Raw genomic sequence first — 18,138 nt, forward strand, 5'->3', positions numbered from 1 at the left:
ATACTTAGTCAAAAAATTTGGTTTCTGCTTTATGCTCAACCAAACTACTGGTATTAAAAGTTCTATTTTGCTATGTTTAATTATGTTTTTAGATTTATTTTATTCATTTGAAAGGAACAGTTACAGAGAAAGAAGGATAGACAGAAAAGTCTACGAGCCACTGGCTCACTCGCCAAATGGTCATGATCTTTGGGACTGGGCCAAGTTGAAGCAAGGTGCCAGGAGCTGCATCCTGGTCTCCCATATGGGTTGCAAGAACCCAGGTACTTGGGTCATCCTCGACTGATTTTTCAGATGCATTACCAGGGAGCTGATTGGAAATGAAGCAGTCAGGACTTGCAAAAAGCCCCAACATGTCAGTAACACAGGTTATGGCTTTATTAGCTATGCCATAGCACAGGCCCTGATACTTTCAATTTCCTTTAAATGCTTAACTTTTCTTGAGATTATGAAATTTTCTTGTGGTTAACTGTCTTCAAATCCTTATTGTCAAAGATGCACTACATACATTAGTAAAAAAAAAATTGGCTCCATTAAAAAGAAGTCCCTTTTAATACATTATTGTATTCATAAATATATCCAAGCTACAGACCAAATTTGACATTTTTTTCTTAGTCTTCCAGCAAATCAATGGAACAATCCACTATTAAACGTAATGTATGTTCTCAAAACTATGAGTGGCATATAGCAGGTGGTAAAATTATTTGATGGATACCTAAATATGTAAACCTTAATTATTAAAAGAGAGATTAGCTGTCTTTGTAGTGAGTAACAGGAATTCTATTTTATGATATATCAAAATGCATAATGTATTTTTAGAAGTATTTTTGCAATAAAAAATGTATATATTTGAATGAAATAAAATCATCTTTGCAATATGGAGATACAATGGGATGAAAAAAGAAAATAGTTTCGTTGGAGAGCCAGGCTTGTGGAGGCAAAGCAGCCGAGGCTTTTAGCTTGCAGATACTCAACTAGTCATCTGTTAATAATAAACGATTCCGTGCAAGCATGGCTCTGTAGACGAAGCAGGGATGATTTATTCCCTAAGGCTTGAAATTTTAAACAGTGTGAATCTTAAACGTCATATAAAAGCACGTGTTGCAAGACGGTGAAACTATGTTGAGTTTCTTGCATTTTTCAGCTGTTAGCTTGATGATGTGTGCAAGAATTTTATAAATATCGAAGAGTCTCTTGAATAAAGAAAATTCACGAAGTTGATTTCATGAGGTCAGCTATATTTAAAAAGTCACATGGCAGGTTTACAAGGTAAATTCTGTCCATCAAATAATATTGGGATCTCTTAGGTAATATTCAGTTTATGAGAGAGAAATGTACAAATACGAAAAAATAGATGATGGAAGTGTGTGCATGAGGTGAGTCCTGAGGACTATTTATGCAATGAAATTCAATGCATTTGGTCTCTCAAATTCTTATTGTTTTAGGTTCTGGTTAAGAAAATTGATGGAAAAAATTGATGCCTATTCTAACAGATATTTAAAAATATATCTAATGATCTGCTTCAGAATCTTTTTTTTCACGAAATAACGATTTGATTTATAGCATTTTCTTGTTAATCTCAACATAAAGCCTGATGAGTGAAGAGATGTCTCACTCTTATTTTTTTCTCCCTCTTAATTTAAAATTGCTCAGCTTTTGTACTTGCTGTTAAGAAGCACAAGTACGACCTTCTTAGACTTTAATTCAGAAATGTTCTTTTCCTTTGAAACAAAGTGAGAAACTTCCCAGCTTTAGCAGAATTTCAATTGGCTGAACAACATAGGATGCATTCTCATTAGTGTCCATAGCTTTGGAATTTCCTTTGTCTGTGGCTGTCAGAAAATTTAAGAGGATATCATTTGTTGTAAAGCTTATGGTTTCCCTGTTGAATGAGCTCTAACATTATGCACTTTCCAAGTTAAAACTATAATTGCTTAATTGAGTTATAAAACTAAATCTGGAAAGGTTTATCCACATCCCTGCCTCTACTAAATACAAAATTGTGTGAAAAGCTGCATTCAAGCTTTAAATTCAGAGCTTGGGCTCTCACATACACCCACCCCACACTTGTATCAATCATGCGCTCAGGGAAAACTTCATTTCCTTCAGCTGTACCCTAAGAACTTCCATTTTCATTTTTATCATTTGACCTTGTAGAAAGTATTTTCATACCAAACTCTTTTCGTTCTGAAGTCTTCTGATTCCATGTTAGGGTGTTGTATTTTCTAACAAGCAAATTAAAAGTAGTATAAGCTTGTCTAAGTCGTTAATATCTTATACAATCATCATATTTCAGGTTTACTTTAATCTTGCGTTTTTGGCAAGTATTCTTAAATCTTGAACATATCAATCTAATAAGTATAAATCCTTTTACTGTAACCACCATGGGGAGCCTTAATTTAGTTTGAAGAAAATATTATTGACAGTGTTAGAAATTGCATTCATGCCCTGAAGGAACCAGGAATAAAGAAAACACAGTGAAAGTTCTTGCCTCTCTTAAATAAGCAAGGGAAGAGAATTTCTTCTCATAGCCCAGTGATTACCAAACTCATTGAGGAAATAAGACACCTGCAAGTAATAGTGCTTTCTGAAATGTTTATATACTAATCTTTGGATTATTAAATATATACTTTTGTACAAATAGAGACTTACTTTTGTATTGGTACTAATGTGAGAACAAAAAAGAAAGCCCCATCCAACTTTGTCCCCACATTTATGAAATGGTCAATATTGCACTACTCCGTTTTGAAAGTTCATTTATTTCTTTTCAGTGTGCATTTAAAAATTTTGCAGCATTTTCAGAGTGACTCTTTCCTCCTATCTGTATGAAATATTGTACCTTTTGACCACTATCTTCCAAGTCCTCTCACTGCTGGCCACTCCAGACCAGTTTCATCCACCATTTAAGTGATTCTGTAAATTTATGTTTTTAAATTATGACATGCATATGAGACCATGCTGTATTTCTCTATCTTATATCACTTCACATATTAACATATGTTAATACCCAATCCTGAAGTCACATTGTGTTGCGAAAATGATATGATTTCCTTTTTGAAGGCTGAATAATATTTTATTGTGTATCTATACCACATTTTTGTTTGTTTCTATGTCTTTGTTATGAATAGTGCTTTTTCATAAACTAATTTCATTCCCTTCAGATGTACAGCCATTTGTGTGGCTGTGGTTTCCCAACAGTGTGTGAGGCTTCCTTTTTTCCATATCCTTGCCAAAAGTTGGTATCATTCATCATTTTGGTAATAGGCATTCTGACAGGTATGTGGTGATAACACATTGTAGGTTTAATTTCCATTTCTCTGATGATTATTGATATTGCATATTTCAGTATACTTGTTATACTTGTCATCTTCTTTTGAGAAATATCTATTCAGGGTCTTTGTCCAGTTAGTATTATGGTTGCTTAGTTTCTTGTTATGGAGTTCCTTCTATGTTTTGGGGTAGTGCCTGCTTATCAGCTATAAAGTGTGTAATCTTCTCTGTGAGTTATTTCCTTTGCTGTGCAGATTTTTGGTTTGATGAAGTTGTGTTTTCTGTTTTTGTTGACTGTGCTTTTAGTGTTACACATACTAAAATAATAATCATCACCATCATTGCCTAGACCAATGCCCTAAGCATTCTTCAGTATGTGGAGTTGCAGAAGTTTTAGCGTTTATTTAAGGAATTGTCCTTTCTGTATTACATGTTCTTGACACCTTTAACAGAAATTCATTAATCATTAATGTGTAGATTTATTTATTGGCTGTCTTTTCTGTTCTGTTGACCTATATGTCTTTTTCTGCCAATACTATCGTTTTGATTAATGTGACTTTGCATTATACTTTCAAGTAAAGTAATGTAATGTATGCCACTTTGTTCATTTTGCCCAAGATTGCCATGACTGTTTGTTATCTTCTTGGTTCCACACTTTTTAAAGCGTTTCTTTACTATTCATATGAAAAATATCATTGACACTTTAATAAGGATTCCATTCAATCTGTAGATCACTTTAAGTACTATGGATATTTAAATGATATTCATTTTTCAAATCCATTAACTCAGGATTTTTCCCTGTACTTGTATCTACTTCAGTTTCTTTCTGATGATGACAGAATATGTTAAAAGTTTTTTGTTTAGTAATCTTGACCTTCCTGAGTTAACTTTATTAATGATTATTTTATTTTATTTTTGTTTACTGTTGGGAATGGCACTACTTGCTTAGCATCTTTTTTGTACATTTCAATATTTTGCATAGGAATGCTACCATCTTTTATGTTGGTTTTGTGCCTTGCATATTCACTGAATTCAGTTAGTAGTGCTAACACTTTTTGTTGACTGGGGTTTTTGCTGTACAAGGATATTTCAAAAAATTCATAGAAAATGGAATTTAAAATTTGACAAATATTTTCTGCAAAAAATTCTGAAATTATTGCAGCTTCTTCATAATACACATTTCCATGAAAGTCCCAAAGACCCAACATATAAGCTTTTGTCTTCTGCCAACAGATGATATTATTTCTATCTTTGCAATTTAAATACCTTTTAGTTTTCTCTTTTATTATTTGCTTTTAGTAGAACTTCTGGTTGTACATTGAATCAAAGTAATGGAGGTTGTACTTGACCTGTTCTTGATCTTAGACATTAACTATGGCTTTGTCAAATACGACCTTTAATATATTGATACATTGTTTTAACTTTTTCATCTTCAGGTTGATGGTACTAAGAACTTCCTAATTATTGAGTAATCATAACCATCATTGATTTCTATAACTTGGTCGTCATTCTAAACTGAATGCATAGCCATTAAACCAATATTCCCCAGCCATTTTCCCCCAATCCTAGATAACCTCAACCGTGTTTCTCTATATGAGTTTCACTATTGTAGATACCTAATGTAAGTGGATAATCTAGAACTTTTCAAAGTATTTCTTGTTTGCCTCACTTAACAGGTTTCTGTGATTTGTTCCCTTTATAACTTACATCAGAATTGCTAGCATTGTTGTACAGTGGTTGAGAACATCACTTGAGATAGCATTGTTGCTTTATAGCATACCACACTAAGTACTGGCTGCTGTACTTCTCTGCCAGCTCTTTGTGATTGTGTAAAAGCAGGAGATGCTGAGCCAAGTTCACCCAGTCCCTGTGACCTTGTGGAGACCTGGATAGACTTCTAAATCAGTTGATGCAAGATGCATTCTCTCTGTCTGACACAATGACTTTCAAATATATAAATCTTTTAAGATGTGTATACTACTTTAAAAAAATCCATTAAAAATAATTAGTTTATTCTTATTATCATTATTATTTGAAAGAATATTTGAAAGAGAAAGAGAGAAAGAAAGAACTTTTATTCACTGGTTTATTGTCCAACAGCAGTCAGGGTTGGGCCAGGCTGAAACCAGGAGCCCAGGAATTCCATCTAAGACTCCCATGGGTGGCAGGGGCCCAAAAACGTGCGCCATTTTCTACTCTTGCCAGGCACAACAGGAGGGAGCTATATCAGGGGTAGAGTGGTTGGGGCTCAAACTGATACTCCAATCTATATGACATATTTTGCTAATCTATTCATTTATTAGTGCACATGTAGATTAATCTGTGAGTACAGCTACTATGAAATGGCTACATGGATTTGTATTTCTATCTATGCCTTCAATCCTTTTCAATGTATATGCAAAAGTAGAATTGTGGAAAATACTTTAACTACAATTAAATTCATTCACTTATTTTAGAAATTAATTTCATCTTTTGAAATAGGGACAGAGTGCTGCAGAAAGTGAAATCTTAACATCTGCTGGTTCATTCATATTAACTTGTGACTATCTTTTAAAAAGGTTTTATGTATTTGAAAGAGTTAACAGAGAGGGGGAAGGAGAGACAGAGAATTTTTGTCTGCTTGTTCCCTCCCCCTGACTTTCAGGTTCTAGGTGCAAATGTAACAAAAACTGAGGGTCAGGGCTTGGCCCCTGGGAAGAGAACTCGGTCAAATCCGCATGCACTAACATTTGACCAGGGAAACCCTCTGGCTTTGGCGTTTTGGGCCTCAGTCCGGGGGCGTAGACGGAACATCCATGAACCCTGCCATGAACCAGGCACTGCTCCCAGGAATTCAGGAGAAGGCCTTCAGTTGGTCTAAGACTATAGTTGATGGGGTTGCCACTGCTCCAGCCACCGCCACCCTTTGGGACTCAGGAGATTCAGCCATGGAACTTGGGCCCGGGTAAGAGCTCTGGAGACCAAACAGGCTGGTGGGGAAACTGGTAACTGCCCACAGGTAGAACTCAGAGGTAGTGTCTAGACGAAGGGCTGGCCCTCACAGGGAAGAAATGCTATAACCGTTGTGCGAAGGGTGCTGGAGTGTGTGGCCACTCTTGCTTGCATTAGCTAGCTAACAGGTTACGGTTGCAGGTTGGCCTGCACCCATGCTTCCATGGTGGTTCACCTATCACAGCGAGGCGACTGCTGTTCACAGCCACCTGAACTCCTGCAAGGCTGCAGGCCGGACAGGAGTTAAGGTAGCTGACTGGTCTGCAAGTGCAGACACCTCTCTTCTGTTTGTCTTGCGAGAGTCCAAATACCAAATGGAGGAACACAAAAGAGATTTACGGGAGCAGGGGACACAGAATGGGTAGTACCTCTAATGAAGTGAACCACGATGTTAGAAGCGATGCTCAAACATTTCAAAGAAGGGCTTCCCAGGACATTGGAATGTGAAAATGTGTGCCAGTCCCCCCCCCCCCCCCGCAAATGACAGAGCATCAGGAGGGCCAATTGGATGGCAGGAAACAGGTGCAGAAAGGGGCCAGGGGAAGAGGCTAAGTGAAGCTTGCAGAAGTCAGACTTATTGGAACCCAGGTGGCCAGTGAGGCACAGGTTGATGTGCCCAAGCCCTCAGGAGTCCCTTCCTAGAGGGGCCTGAAGAAGAGAGGCTTCTAGGCAGTAGCCAGGCTAGTAGAAACTCCAGGGGGTAAATCTAGGCTCCAGAATGAGAATAATGAAGGTGCCAGGCCAGGACCTGAGGCCCAAGTAATTGTGCTGACAAAGATCGGCATACACACCAATCAGATGAGTAAGAGGTTCCTGGTCTGTCCAGGGACAGGGACTGAGGGAATTCACGGTAAAAGGGAAGTGGCCAAAAAGAGACAGGGTTTAACAGAGTAAATTAGCAGTAAGGCAGGAGAATCTTCAGGGTCTAAGGTTAAATTTAAGCTCTGAGCCATTCTTTTCTTTAAAATTTATTTCAAAGTATAAAACTACCCAAAGATTTAAATACGTCACAAAAGATATAAACAAGTCAAGAAAGGATTAAAAAACCGAGTGATAAAATTAACTATACCTGTTCAAATGTTATTTATGGTGTTCTTCAAAATTAATCCTTAAATAAGAGTTAAAATTTAATCTGTTATAGCAATGAGGTTTTAAAACACATGTTTTATCAGCAATTCCTTTCTTAATGGGTTATTTCTTGTCAATTCCCTCATCAACTCCAGCATGCTTTTGTCTTAACTCTTAAATTGTTACAAGTTTTGGGATGGTTCCATGTAATAAACCTTAAATTCAAGGTTTTTGTTTCCCATTTTGGTGACAAATCAGAGACCATGAGGTTTTGCAGTCTATTGAGATATTCTCTGTGTTCTTTCTAAGTTATAATTGTTCAAAGATAGTTGAATTTTATAAAAGTCAGGGTTTAAATATGTGCTTATTTTAAAGGTATCTGATTACTTCATGTCAGTGATGAAATCTGACCTATATTATGTCATAATGTCCGGGGATCCTGTTCCTTCCCGATATTTTGAGCCTTCTTGACATCTTTGACAGGTATTCAAAAATTCAAAATTCCAAGTCCCTTGGACCTTGGTATTTCTAGTTACCCACTCTTTCCTGCTGGAAATGTCAGGAGATATTTCTCACATATAGCAGAGACACCAACTGATTTGGCTGTTTGGATTATATTAAAATTACTTCAAAAGTGTGAAGTAATGCTAAATTTGAAGTTGTGATCATACAAAATGCTACTAAAAATGTCCAAAAGTTACCAAAGTCTAATAACCATGTTGTATTGTTATCATCATCATTATTAATGATAAGGCCCAGAGGCCTAGAGGGACAAATGTTTTTATAAAGCCTATGGATACTTTCTAATATACTAGCTAGGATAAATAAGTCCCTCTTCTTGTTGGATGGTGAGTTTTACAATTCTTAGCATGGCTATTTAAATTTTTTTTGTCATCCACAATGTATTTTCTAAAGACACAATCATATTCAATGAGAAAAATAGGATTGGTTCAAGTTACTAAGACCAGGGAATAATCCTAACACAATGATGATAATTTTGACAGCAGTTCAGCCCTGTGACATGTGTTATGTTTTGCCTGTATATATGCTGCTTGTCTACATGGGGAAGTTTGTGGAAAATTCTATTTTCATTGGCTTATAGATAATAGAGTGATCACAAATTAAGACTGCTAAATTAACATACACAAAAAAATCATTTTTGTTCATGTCACTTAAATCCCTGGTAAGCTCTTTCAATTTGTTGTCAAAAGAAATCTGAAAAACTAAAAAATGTTTCAAGTCATAGATATGTTTGTGCTTGAACTTGACAGTCAAAACAGTTATGCTTGCCTAGTCAAGCATGCTATGTTTAGGAGTAATATTGACCTAAACATAACACAGGTAAAGATAGAATTCAGTGTTCATGGCTCCCTATAAAGTTCAGTGGAACTTCTAGAGTTCTTTGGAAAAAATCATGACTTAAGATAATATCCATGTTTATCCAGTATTTTAATTGCTTATATAATTTAAGTGTAATTTAAGTTGATAAGTGTGAAAGAAAAAATGTTTCCAATGCATCTATTCTTGTCTCAATATTTATAAAAACCGTTGGATGTTTTAGGAATGATTTTCCTAAGTTAACATTTGACAGTTAAAATTAGCTGCTTGGTTTTCACTTGATATTAAGTTACAGAGAATCAGCAATCAATGGATCTTGACTTGTTCCTTCATTTCTTCTCTATTTTCTCCAAAATGGCAGACTTCATAATAGGAAACTAACACTATTCTGAAGGACCCTCAGATTGTGTGGTTTGATCTCTTCAAACCTTATGTGCGGAAAGCTAATCTTATTCTGTAATATTGCCTGGCCGCATATCAAAGACCAAATAGTATAGCCAAAAGAAAAAAAGCTTGAAGTATGGTGCAGTTCCACAACCAGATTTATTTTGCCATGAGAACAATAAAACAGGCAACCCCTTTTTCTAATCAAACTAAGGGAGCGATAAATTTACAATGCTGACTGCAAACTGTGTAGACAGGCTGGTTAAGGTGATCATCATACCTTTGTCTCATCTTGAAGGACAGAGTTCGCCTCATGGAGCTAGTCTTATCTCACAGGAAAAACACTGTCTGGACATGCCTGTCGCTGTTGTTTCTAGAGCAAACCATTAAAGATTAGGGATGAGACTCTGTAACCCCTTGGCTGAAATCCTCAAGGCTTCCTCTGAGGAAAAGGCATGAGCTAGGCAGCAGGAGGCAATTAATAATGGCTTATGTGCTGATCTGGTGTCAAGTAGACCCAAGGCCAGTCCACCCTCAACTGGCACCTGTTTTTTGATATGGAAAGCCAGGGCATTGGGCGAACAGCTGTTATGACAGAAGCTGGCTTCCAAAGAGCCCTGTTAGCGCTGCCAAGAGCCAGGCCCCTGGAAACAGAACAGCCCTGAGTATTAAAGGACTCCTGGGTCAAAACCACAGATCCTATAGACCCCAAGCTATAAAAGCTCTTCACTCTACCCAGCTTCCCAAGTGATCACTGTGATTGAGCGGGTGGCCTAGGGTAGAGCTGCAGCCTATGCTATAATGATCTCCTGTTCAGGCCAGATCTCTTCCTAGGCCAGATTGGGTGATGAAACACAATAGGGTATCTTCCTTCCATAGGAACCACCTGATCATCTAACACTATTCTTGGACAGCTGTGAAAACTTAGCTGCTCTAGAAACTCTGATGCCTAGTCACAAGGACCACCCCTTCCGGGAAGCCTGCCAAATCAGATGCCAATACCTTGCCATGACTGTACACCAGAGACTTGCCAGTCTATACACATTGGAACTTTGAGGAATACAACAGGCAACATGTTGGAATTATGGTCTCAGTGTCACTGCATTCTGTTGGGACTAGTGACAGTATTACCTTTATTACCAATATTACCTTTATGTTTAGCCAAGCCTGCACCAAAAAAAACCAAAGCCAGTCACAAAAAAAGTTACACTAGTAATGTGTATGGGGGTTGTGTTGAGAACAATCATTTATCTCATGTAACAACAGTCTGTGTCCTGCTGAACTCTGGTGTGAATGGTGAGGTTACTTTCCAGAGCATAATGGTTGTGGAGCTTCTCCTTGCCCCATACTGGCCCATAGAAAATGAGTTTTTAGTGGATTCTAAAGATGTTTCAGAAAAGAAGAAGGAATGTTGCAGAACCAAAAACTCAAAAACTTGCCCTCTTGCCTGTGGGGAGACATTTAGTGCGGACAAGCAGGAGCTGAGCTCAGGACCCCCGTCTCAGCTGTTATTACACCTAAGACTTTGTAAATATGCATGCCTAAGGTAAGCGTGTGCCTAATGAAACTGCCTGTCACCATGATGTACAGATTGGAGGCGTAAAAGTAGTAAAAAGGCCAGGGGTTTGGCTCTTGGAACCGCAGTCCTTTCAAGTCTACATGCATAAATAAACATGCATTTCCTCCAACAAATGCTACTAGTTTTGCCAGCAGGGGCAGGGGGCAAAGTACTTGAACCATCTGTTGCTGTTTTTCCAAGGAATGTTAGCAGGGAGCTGGATTGGAAATGCAGCACCTGGGATTGGAACCCACACCCATATGGGATGCCAAGGTTGCAGGCAGTAGTGTAACCCACTCTGCTACAATTTGGGGCCCCTACTTGTGACTTTCTTGGCAACAGGGAATCTAAATTCCTACTGCTTGCTCCAAGTCTTAGCCCTTGGGCAAGTCAGAACTCAATGACAAGCAGTTGTTTCCTCAGAATAAACCCTACTTCTTCAAAAGAGCATAATCAACATTTCAGGGGCTGAATTTTCAACAATGTATGATCTGGTTATCATTTTGAGTAGAATTCAGTTCCAAGAAAACAACGTGCAATAGTGTCTGGCACTAGCTGTCCTTGCAGAGTGCATGAATCAGTGAATCAATTGCTACATTTGTAATGGCTTTCCAATGTAAGAGCTCCTATCTTGTACTTTCATAGAAGGAACCCGGGATAAAATGTAGACAATGTTTCCTGTTCTTGAGTTTGCTCATTTTTTTCTGATATCTGACAACATATTGTGAATCTAAAATATAGTATTACCACCAAGATACTAATATTGAAACAATCTTCCGGTAGCATTCAGATATGCCCAGCTTTACCTACACTCATGCGTACACGCATGCGTACATGGTTGTGAGGGGGAGAATGGGAAGGCAGAAAGGGCAGGTGGGTAGGGGAACCCTCTACCTACAAAGCCGTATCATGGAAAAGAGTAATAAAAGAATAAAGCTGGTATGTATCCTCACAGACAAATTTTTCTGTAAGCCAATTTCCATTTGTTTGGGATAAATGTCTAAGAGCCCAGTTGCTGGATAATAGAGTCTGTGTATGTTCAGTTTTTTATGAGAAAATAATTTCCAGAATGGCTGCACCATGTACATTTTTACAGGCAACGTTGGGGTAACTCGCTTCGTCTGTATCCTCACCAGCATTTGATGGAAGCTGGCTGTTGTTGTTTACTTTTGTGCATTATGATAAGTGCATAGTGATATCTTATATCTCATTGTGGTTGGGATCTGTATTTCCCTAATGGCTAATCATGTTAAACATCTTTTATGTGCTTATTTTTCTGATGTGTATGTGTGACCTCACTCCACCTGAAAGTGTTAGGAGCATGAAAAACAGGAGCTATAATGGAGATTTGCCTTGAAAAACTTAAACTGTGAGATTTGTTTGCAAACCCTGACTTGGATATAAAAAAATAACTGGCCACTAGCTACTCTTGTTTATTAGAGTTCTGATATGATTTTTTCTAATGAAGAATTGATTGAATGTAGTAACATGATAAGAGCATTCCTCTGAGGTATGTAGAATTAATACATTTTTATGTTGTAAATTTTTCTGTTTCAATTCTTTATTAGAAAGCATATCTTAATTTTAGGCATCCTTATGAATTATTACTCCCTACATTTTATTTGAAGATAACATCATTGGCTTCTTCAATATACACTAATATATTCATATGAGGAAAATATATTCATCGCCTACCTCTTAAATTGAGCTTGGGGGTACTTGTTTGTTATAGAAAGTGAGTTTACATATATGTTTTAGTTTTAGATTGTTTCTCAAAGCTATAATACTGCTTAAAAATAGCTAAGTGCATTTGCTTTCACCATTTGGTATCCTTCCTCCAAATGTTTTCTCTTTTTCCTTAACAGGTGGATTTAGTGAATATTGGAAGCACTGACATAGTAGATGGGAATCATAAACTGACTCTTGGTTTGATTTGGAATATAATCCTCCACTGGCAGGTAAGACCTGTGATAACCATTCCTTTTGGAATGAAATGTAGCTAATCTTTCCTTTGATTTTTACTGTTGACTTAGTAAGTAAACTTGTTTGGATGATTCTCACCAATACCAAACCCACCTCTACACTGCAGGCTTTTAAATGGAACAGCTGACATCATCTCAGATGTTACACATTATGAGATCATAAAACAGGGTTTGCCACATTTGAACAAATATATTTTTCTAAATTTTATTTCATGCAGTGGGGATGAGGCAAAGCAGAAAATGCCCCAGGCATAGGTTAATGAAAACATTTCCACAAATATGTGTCCTATAACATGTCAGTAAGTGAATCTGTGTAAGAAAAAAACTTTTTTTCTTAATCATTATCCAAGAAATGAGAATGCCAGTCTTGTATATCTTTAATATGAACTAATGCCAAGGAAACAGCAGAGGGATTTAGGTGTAAGCATATGTGTTAGATATTGTATTTTTTTTTTGTCTGACTTACCTGACCATAGGGCATTCTGAATGTCTATTTTCAGACACTGCAAAACAGACTGAAATTCCATTGCTTTAGTGAGGAGAGTAGATAGATAAATATAGACCGAAAAGTATGAGTTTAAATTTAAACATAGCAGCTTAGTGACACTGGGTATAGTGTCATATGGAATACGTATGTTTTCAGTGTCAGAAGAGAGAACTAAAATGAAAATGTGCATATGTCTTAAAAGAGTTAAATGAAACAACATCCCATAAGACACTCAGTAAGTTTTCCATTTGTGTTTTAAGTATACAATATTAACCATATCAATTCCTTAGAGATTTTCACTCTTATTTTAAGATGCTGGAGGGTATTTCAGATATTTATGCATTTTTCTGAAACATGGGTTATACTTTTTATAAACAGCTTTTTTGAGATGTAGCTATTTATTAATTTATTTATCTGTTTATTTATTTATTTGAACAGCAGATTTACAGAGAGGGAAAGAGAGAGAAGACAATTTTCTATCCACTGGTTCACTGCCCAAATGGGTGCAATGGCAAGTGCTGAGCTGATCTTAAATCATGAACCAGGAGCCTCCACTGGATCTTCCTCTTGGGTGCAGGTGCCCAAATACTTAACCATCCTCTTCTGCTGTTCCAGGCCATAAGCAGGGAGCAGGATCAGAAGAGGAACAGAACTCAAATCAGTACCCATACGGGACGCCAACACTGCAGGGGGAGGATTATCTTACTAAGCCACTGCACCAGCCAAAGATTTAACTTTAATACTACAAATTTACCCCCATCTAAGTGTAAAATTAAATATATATCCATATACTTTTCTGTTTCTCATTAGCATCTCAATCTTGAGGAAAACATGATTTTTCCCCTAATAAGCCAAAATTTGAAGAGATTGACAGGGTTATACAGCCATTATTGCTATCTAAATTTAGTATATTTCACAAACCCAAAAGAAGTTCCTTACCAATTCACAGTTACCCTGAACTCCTTTTCCAGCCCAAGACAACTGTTTATCTGTTCTGTTTCTCTACATTTGCTTGTTTAGGAATTTTATATTAATGGAATCATGTAATATGTGTTCATTTGTGTCAGCCTTCTTTATATTCAAGGCCTATCCCTATTGTAGCAGGAATCACCACTTTGTGTAAGTAAGATGACTTTTTAAAATTAAATACACACAAATACATACATTGTTTATTGTGCCCATTTGTTGAAGAGAGAGAGTGGTACCTCAGGAGCAATAATGTGAGGTGAGTGAGCACCTCACATTTGCCATATGCCCACCAAGGTCTACCATTGAAATGGACTGAAGCTGGCAGCAAAAAACACAATCCTGGGCTCCAAAGGCGGTAGGAATCCTGTTACTGAAGCTATCCCTCTGCATCATGGCATCAGCATTAGCAGGAATATAGACTCAGGAGCTAGAGCTAGATATGAAACCCAACCACTCTAATATAGAATGTTGGGGTTCTAATTAGTGTCTTAACTGCTGGGTCGAAACCACCCACTCTAGTACTGTTGTTTGTCTTTCTCAGAATCATATCACATGTGAGTGTGAGAGGGGACAAAGGAGGGAGGGAATGGGGTGAGGGTGGAGCATAATGGCTCAATTGGTTAATCCTTCTACATCTAAGCACCAGCAATCCCATAAGGACACTAATTCATGTCCTGGCTGCTCCGTTTCCTGAAATCTACCTCCCTGCTTAATGGCCTGGGAAAAGTAGTTGCAGATGGCCCAAAGTCTTGGGACCATGCACCCATATGGGAGACCTGGAAGAGGCTCCTGTCTCCTGGCTCCAGATTGGCTCTAATTCAGCCATTGTGGCCACTTGGGGAGTGAATGAGTAGATAGATGATCTTTCTCTCTGTATCTCCTTCTCTCTATAAATTTGAACTTGCCTTTTCTGTAAAAATAAATGAAACTTTAAAAAGGTAACATGTAGGTCAGAGATGTACCACTCAATGCTTGCAGTGACCTCCCAATTAACCTTCATTTTAAAAATTCCAGATAATCCAAATATGCTCCACTCTATCTCATAGCAATATGGAGTTGGGGGTAGAGGGAAAGACAGGAATAGAGAGAATGAACAACTACTGACAACAGAACAGCAAAAGAGAGCCTCTCATGAGCCTGAGTTGCACAATTTATACCATTTCCATACAGTGGTTTCATTAGTTTGTTTTTCATTACTACAGTGAAATCACAGAAGCAAACTACTATATAATGAAAAGAGACTTATTTGGCTTACAGTTTTGGAGGTTGAAATCTAAAAGTGGATGACCCCAGTTATTTGACATCTTGTAAGTGTTCAACAGCTGAATTCTTGGAGGACAAATTGCATGCAATCATAGCAGTGTAGTGTCAAATAAAACATTCAAGGTAAAAGGTAGCTTATCTCACACCAAACAAACTCTGTATCTACTCCTGGTCAAATCAAACAAATCAGCAGGATGGGCATTTCTTTGCCTGGGTTTCACCTCCTGAGCTCCTAGTGAACTCTGCTTCCCACCTGGCTGCTGGTGGAGCTCCGGTCACTGGTGGAGCTCAGATCATGGCTCACTGACTGCCAGTGGGGGAATCTGGTCACTGCAATCCCACACCGTCGTGTGCACTGCTATCCCATGTCCGTAAGTCTCCAGGTGCCCCTCTGCCATTGGCCTATCTATTCTCTCCTGTTTCCTGGAATGAGCCCTCTCTGCTTCACCCTGGCTAATGATTCTCCATCTGTTTAAGTGTGTCCTTGTCCTACTCCTCCATCTTGATTACCCTGGTATTTTCTTAAAATTCATCTTTTCGTCGTTGTTACCATGTGAAGGAGGTTCTAGACTTCATCATACAAGGACTGTTTTTCGGTCTTTCCTTGCCTAAGTTCTTACTGCAACCTCATGCGGATGTCTGTGTTTTTGAATTATCTTATCCTTGTGATTTGAAGGACTCTTCCCATTCAATGTGTACATATCCCTCCCCTTTTGCTCTATCATGCTATCTTGTCCTCCTGAAACTGCTAAATACTTCAAAACCTAGAGAGTCCGGAAAAAAAAAATCTTCCCCCAAATCACCTTTGCATCCTCCTGTTAAATTGAGACTGAAAAGATTAAAGGACATGTGTAGCAGACTATGAATGGCATTAATAGATGAAAAGATGTGAACCCTTTCTTCCAGAGCCATATTGTGTGCTATTAGTAGTACTGTGGAGGACTTTGAACTTGAAAAAACTCAGGAATGCCAACACTATTTTCTGATCATGATTGTTATGGTTCCCACTTCAGGTAAAAATTGTTAGCCGGAAAAAATTATGCAGAATTTGAGGAATGAGCTATTTTGAAAAAAACTGTGAAATAGACAATGTATGTTTGGCATCTTTTTATTCCTTTTTATGTGGATATCATTTTTTTTTCAGGGTAGAACACTGTCCTGACAAATAGCTAGAGATGAAAACACATCTTTCTGGCCATGTTGTAATAGAAGTCAGATGCTCACCTTTGCTGGCTAAATCACCTTTGCTGTGCTCAATTCTAGGGCAAATTCACCCGGGAGTTTTTAACTTTAATTTTATTTTATAATTTTTATTGAAGAGAGCAGATTTCATGCATTCTGTATGTACAATTCCAAGAAAACAGCCACACTTACCCCACTCTCCTGATCCTCCCAACCTGTGGCACACATTATTTACCTACTACGCAGTTATCTGGAAATAATGATTTTGCTACCACTAAACAGCCTCCGATTCTTCCTACTCGGTCATTTCTCTACAGGAGTTATTCCTGAGCTTTTCTGCAGTGCTTCTTGCAACCTCTCTTTTCCCTATATATTTTTCCTATCTCTTTACTCCCAATCATCTATATCCCTTAATTTAGAGTGAGTTTTGCGAGTAGACTCTGAAGTTGGGTTTAACAAGCAAGGTGCTTAAAAAGAGATCCCTTCGGTCCGACACTTCTAGAAAGACAGAGGTGGCCCAAGTGAAAACTAAAACTATGTTGCAGTCTCAACAGTAGCTTTATTCAAAGCCATGGGGAACCGGGAGCTAGCAGGACCTTGTCCTAAGGGGAATCACAATGGGTTAGTGTTTGTATCATGACTGTTTGTCAAACGCTAGATATAGAATGCTTCCAAAAAGATGCATTTCAGGTAACATGATTCAGCAACTGAGAGGCCTAACAGGTGGCTGGAGATTACCCAATAACAGCTACAATAAACCCTTCCTTGAAGAAAAATCTTGCTGGTATACCCTACAATTTAATGATATCTTCTTTGCACAGTTTAGATTCCTGGGAATTTTTAAAATCTCTGCTCACAGACATTTCAATTATTTTCTTTTAAAATCAAATCTCTAGCGCACACACACACACACACACACACACACACACACACACACACTTGTTTAGATTGATTATTTGCCCCATAGAGACAGTAAGCTGTGAGGGCAAAATAATTATTTTGGTTTGCAGACCCACATTTAGAAGCAGCTATATAATTTCTTGCTAACTGTGTTTTAAGTAAGAAAGGAATTATTTTCACATATTGCTCTTTATTTTCATTTCAGCAACATTTGTGCTCAGGTAAAAGCAGTGCCAAATGAGACTGAGGCTAATAAACTTCATTAGTGACATAAAAATGCTAAAGGAGTTTTAGATTGAATACTGTGTTGTCCTTTAACATTATGTGCATAGAGGGCAGTCTTTTCTAGAATTTCACAAATGAGTCCCATTCATCATTGGAAGGATGCCGGATCAGTGCAAATCCATCACTACCATTGGGCCAGTATCTGCTGATTCCCATCCTGACTTAACACACGGTACAAATTACACATCATACAATTGCTGTCTATGGAGGTTGTACAATTTATAGTTTTGGAGTATGTTAAGGAAAAATATATCTTAGAACTCATAAATACAGTTCTTTTTTTTAATTAACTTATATATAGAATGAATAGATTTCATGTATCTCACAATGCAGATACAGAAACATAGGGGATCCTCCCATTTCCCTCCTACTCCTTCCCTATCCTCCCCCTTTTACTAATTGTTACAATGTCATATTTTTCTCCTGCTTAACAATCAAAGCTTAACACTCCAATAGGCAAA

General features: G+C 37.7%; 1 protein-coding gene across 1 annotated transcript in view; it reads left to right on the forward strand.

Moving 5' to 3' along the window:
- The window catches only part of DMD (dystrophin), a 1,921,612-nt gene that overhangs the window by 462,349 nt on the left and 1,441,125 nt on the right, over positions 1-18,138 (forward strand). Inside the window, exon 5 of the mRNA XM_041000021.1 lies at positions 12,475-12,567. Within this exon, the coding sequence (XP_040855955.1) occupies positions 12,475-12,567 (93 nt within the window). The remainder of the gene's footprint in view (positions 1-12,474; positions 12,568-18,138) is intronic.

The sequence above is a fragment of the Ochotona curzoniae genome, unplaced genomic scaffold (genome assembly GCF_017591425.1).
Source record: "Ochotona curzoniae isolate NIBS_2020 unplaced genomic scaffold, NIBS_Ocur_1.0 contig_1274, whole genome shotgun sequence".
NCBI classification, from domain to species: Eukaryota; Metazoa; Chordata; class Mammalia; order Lagomorpha; family Ochotonidae; genus Ochotona; species Ochotona curzoniae.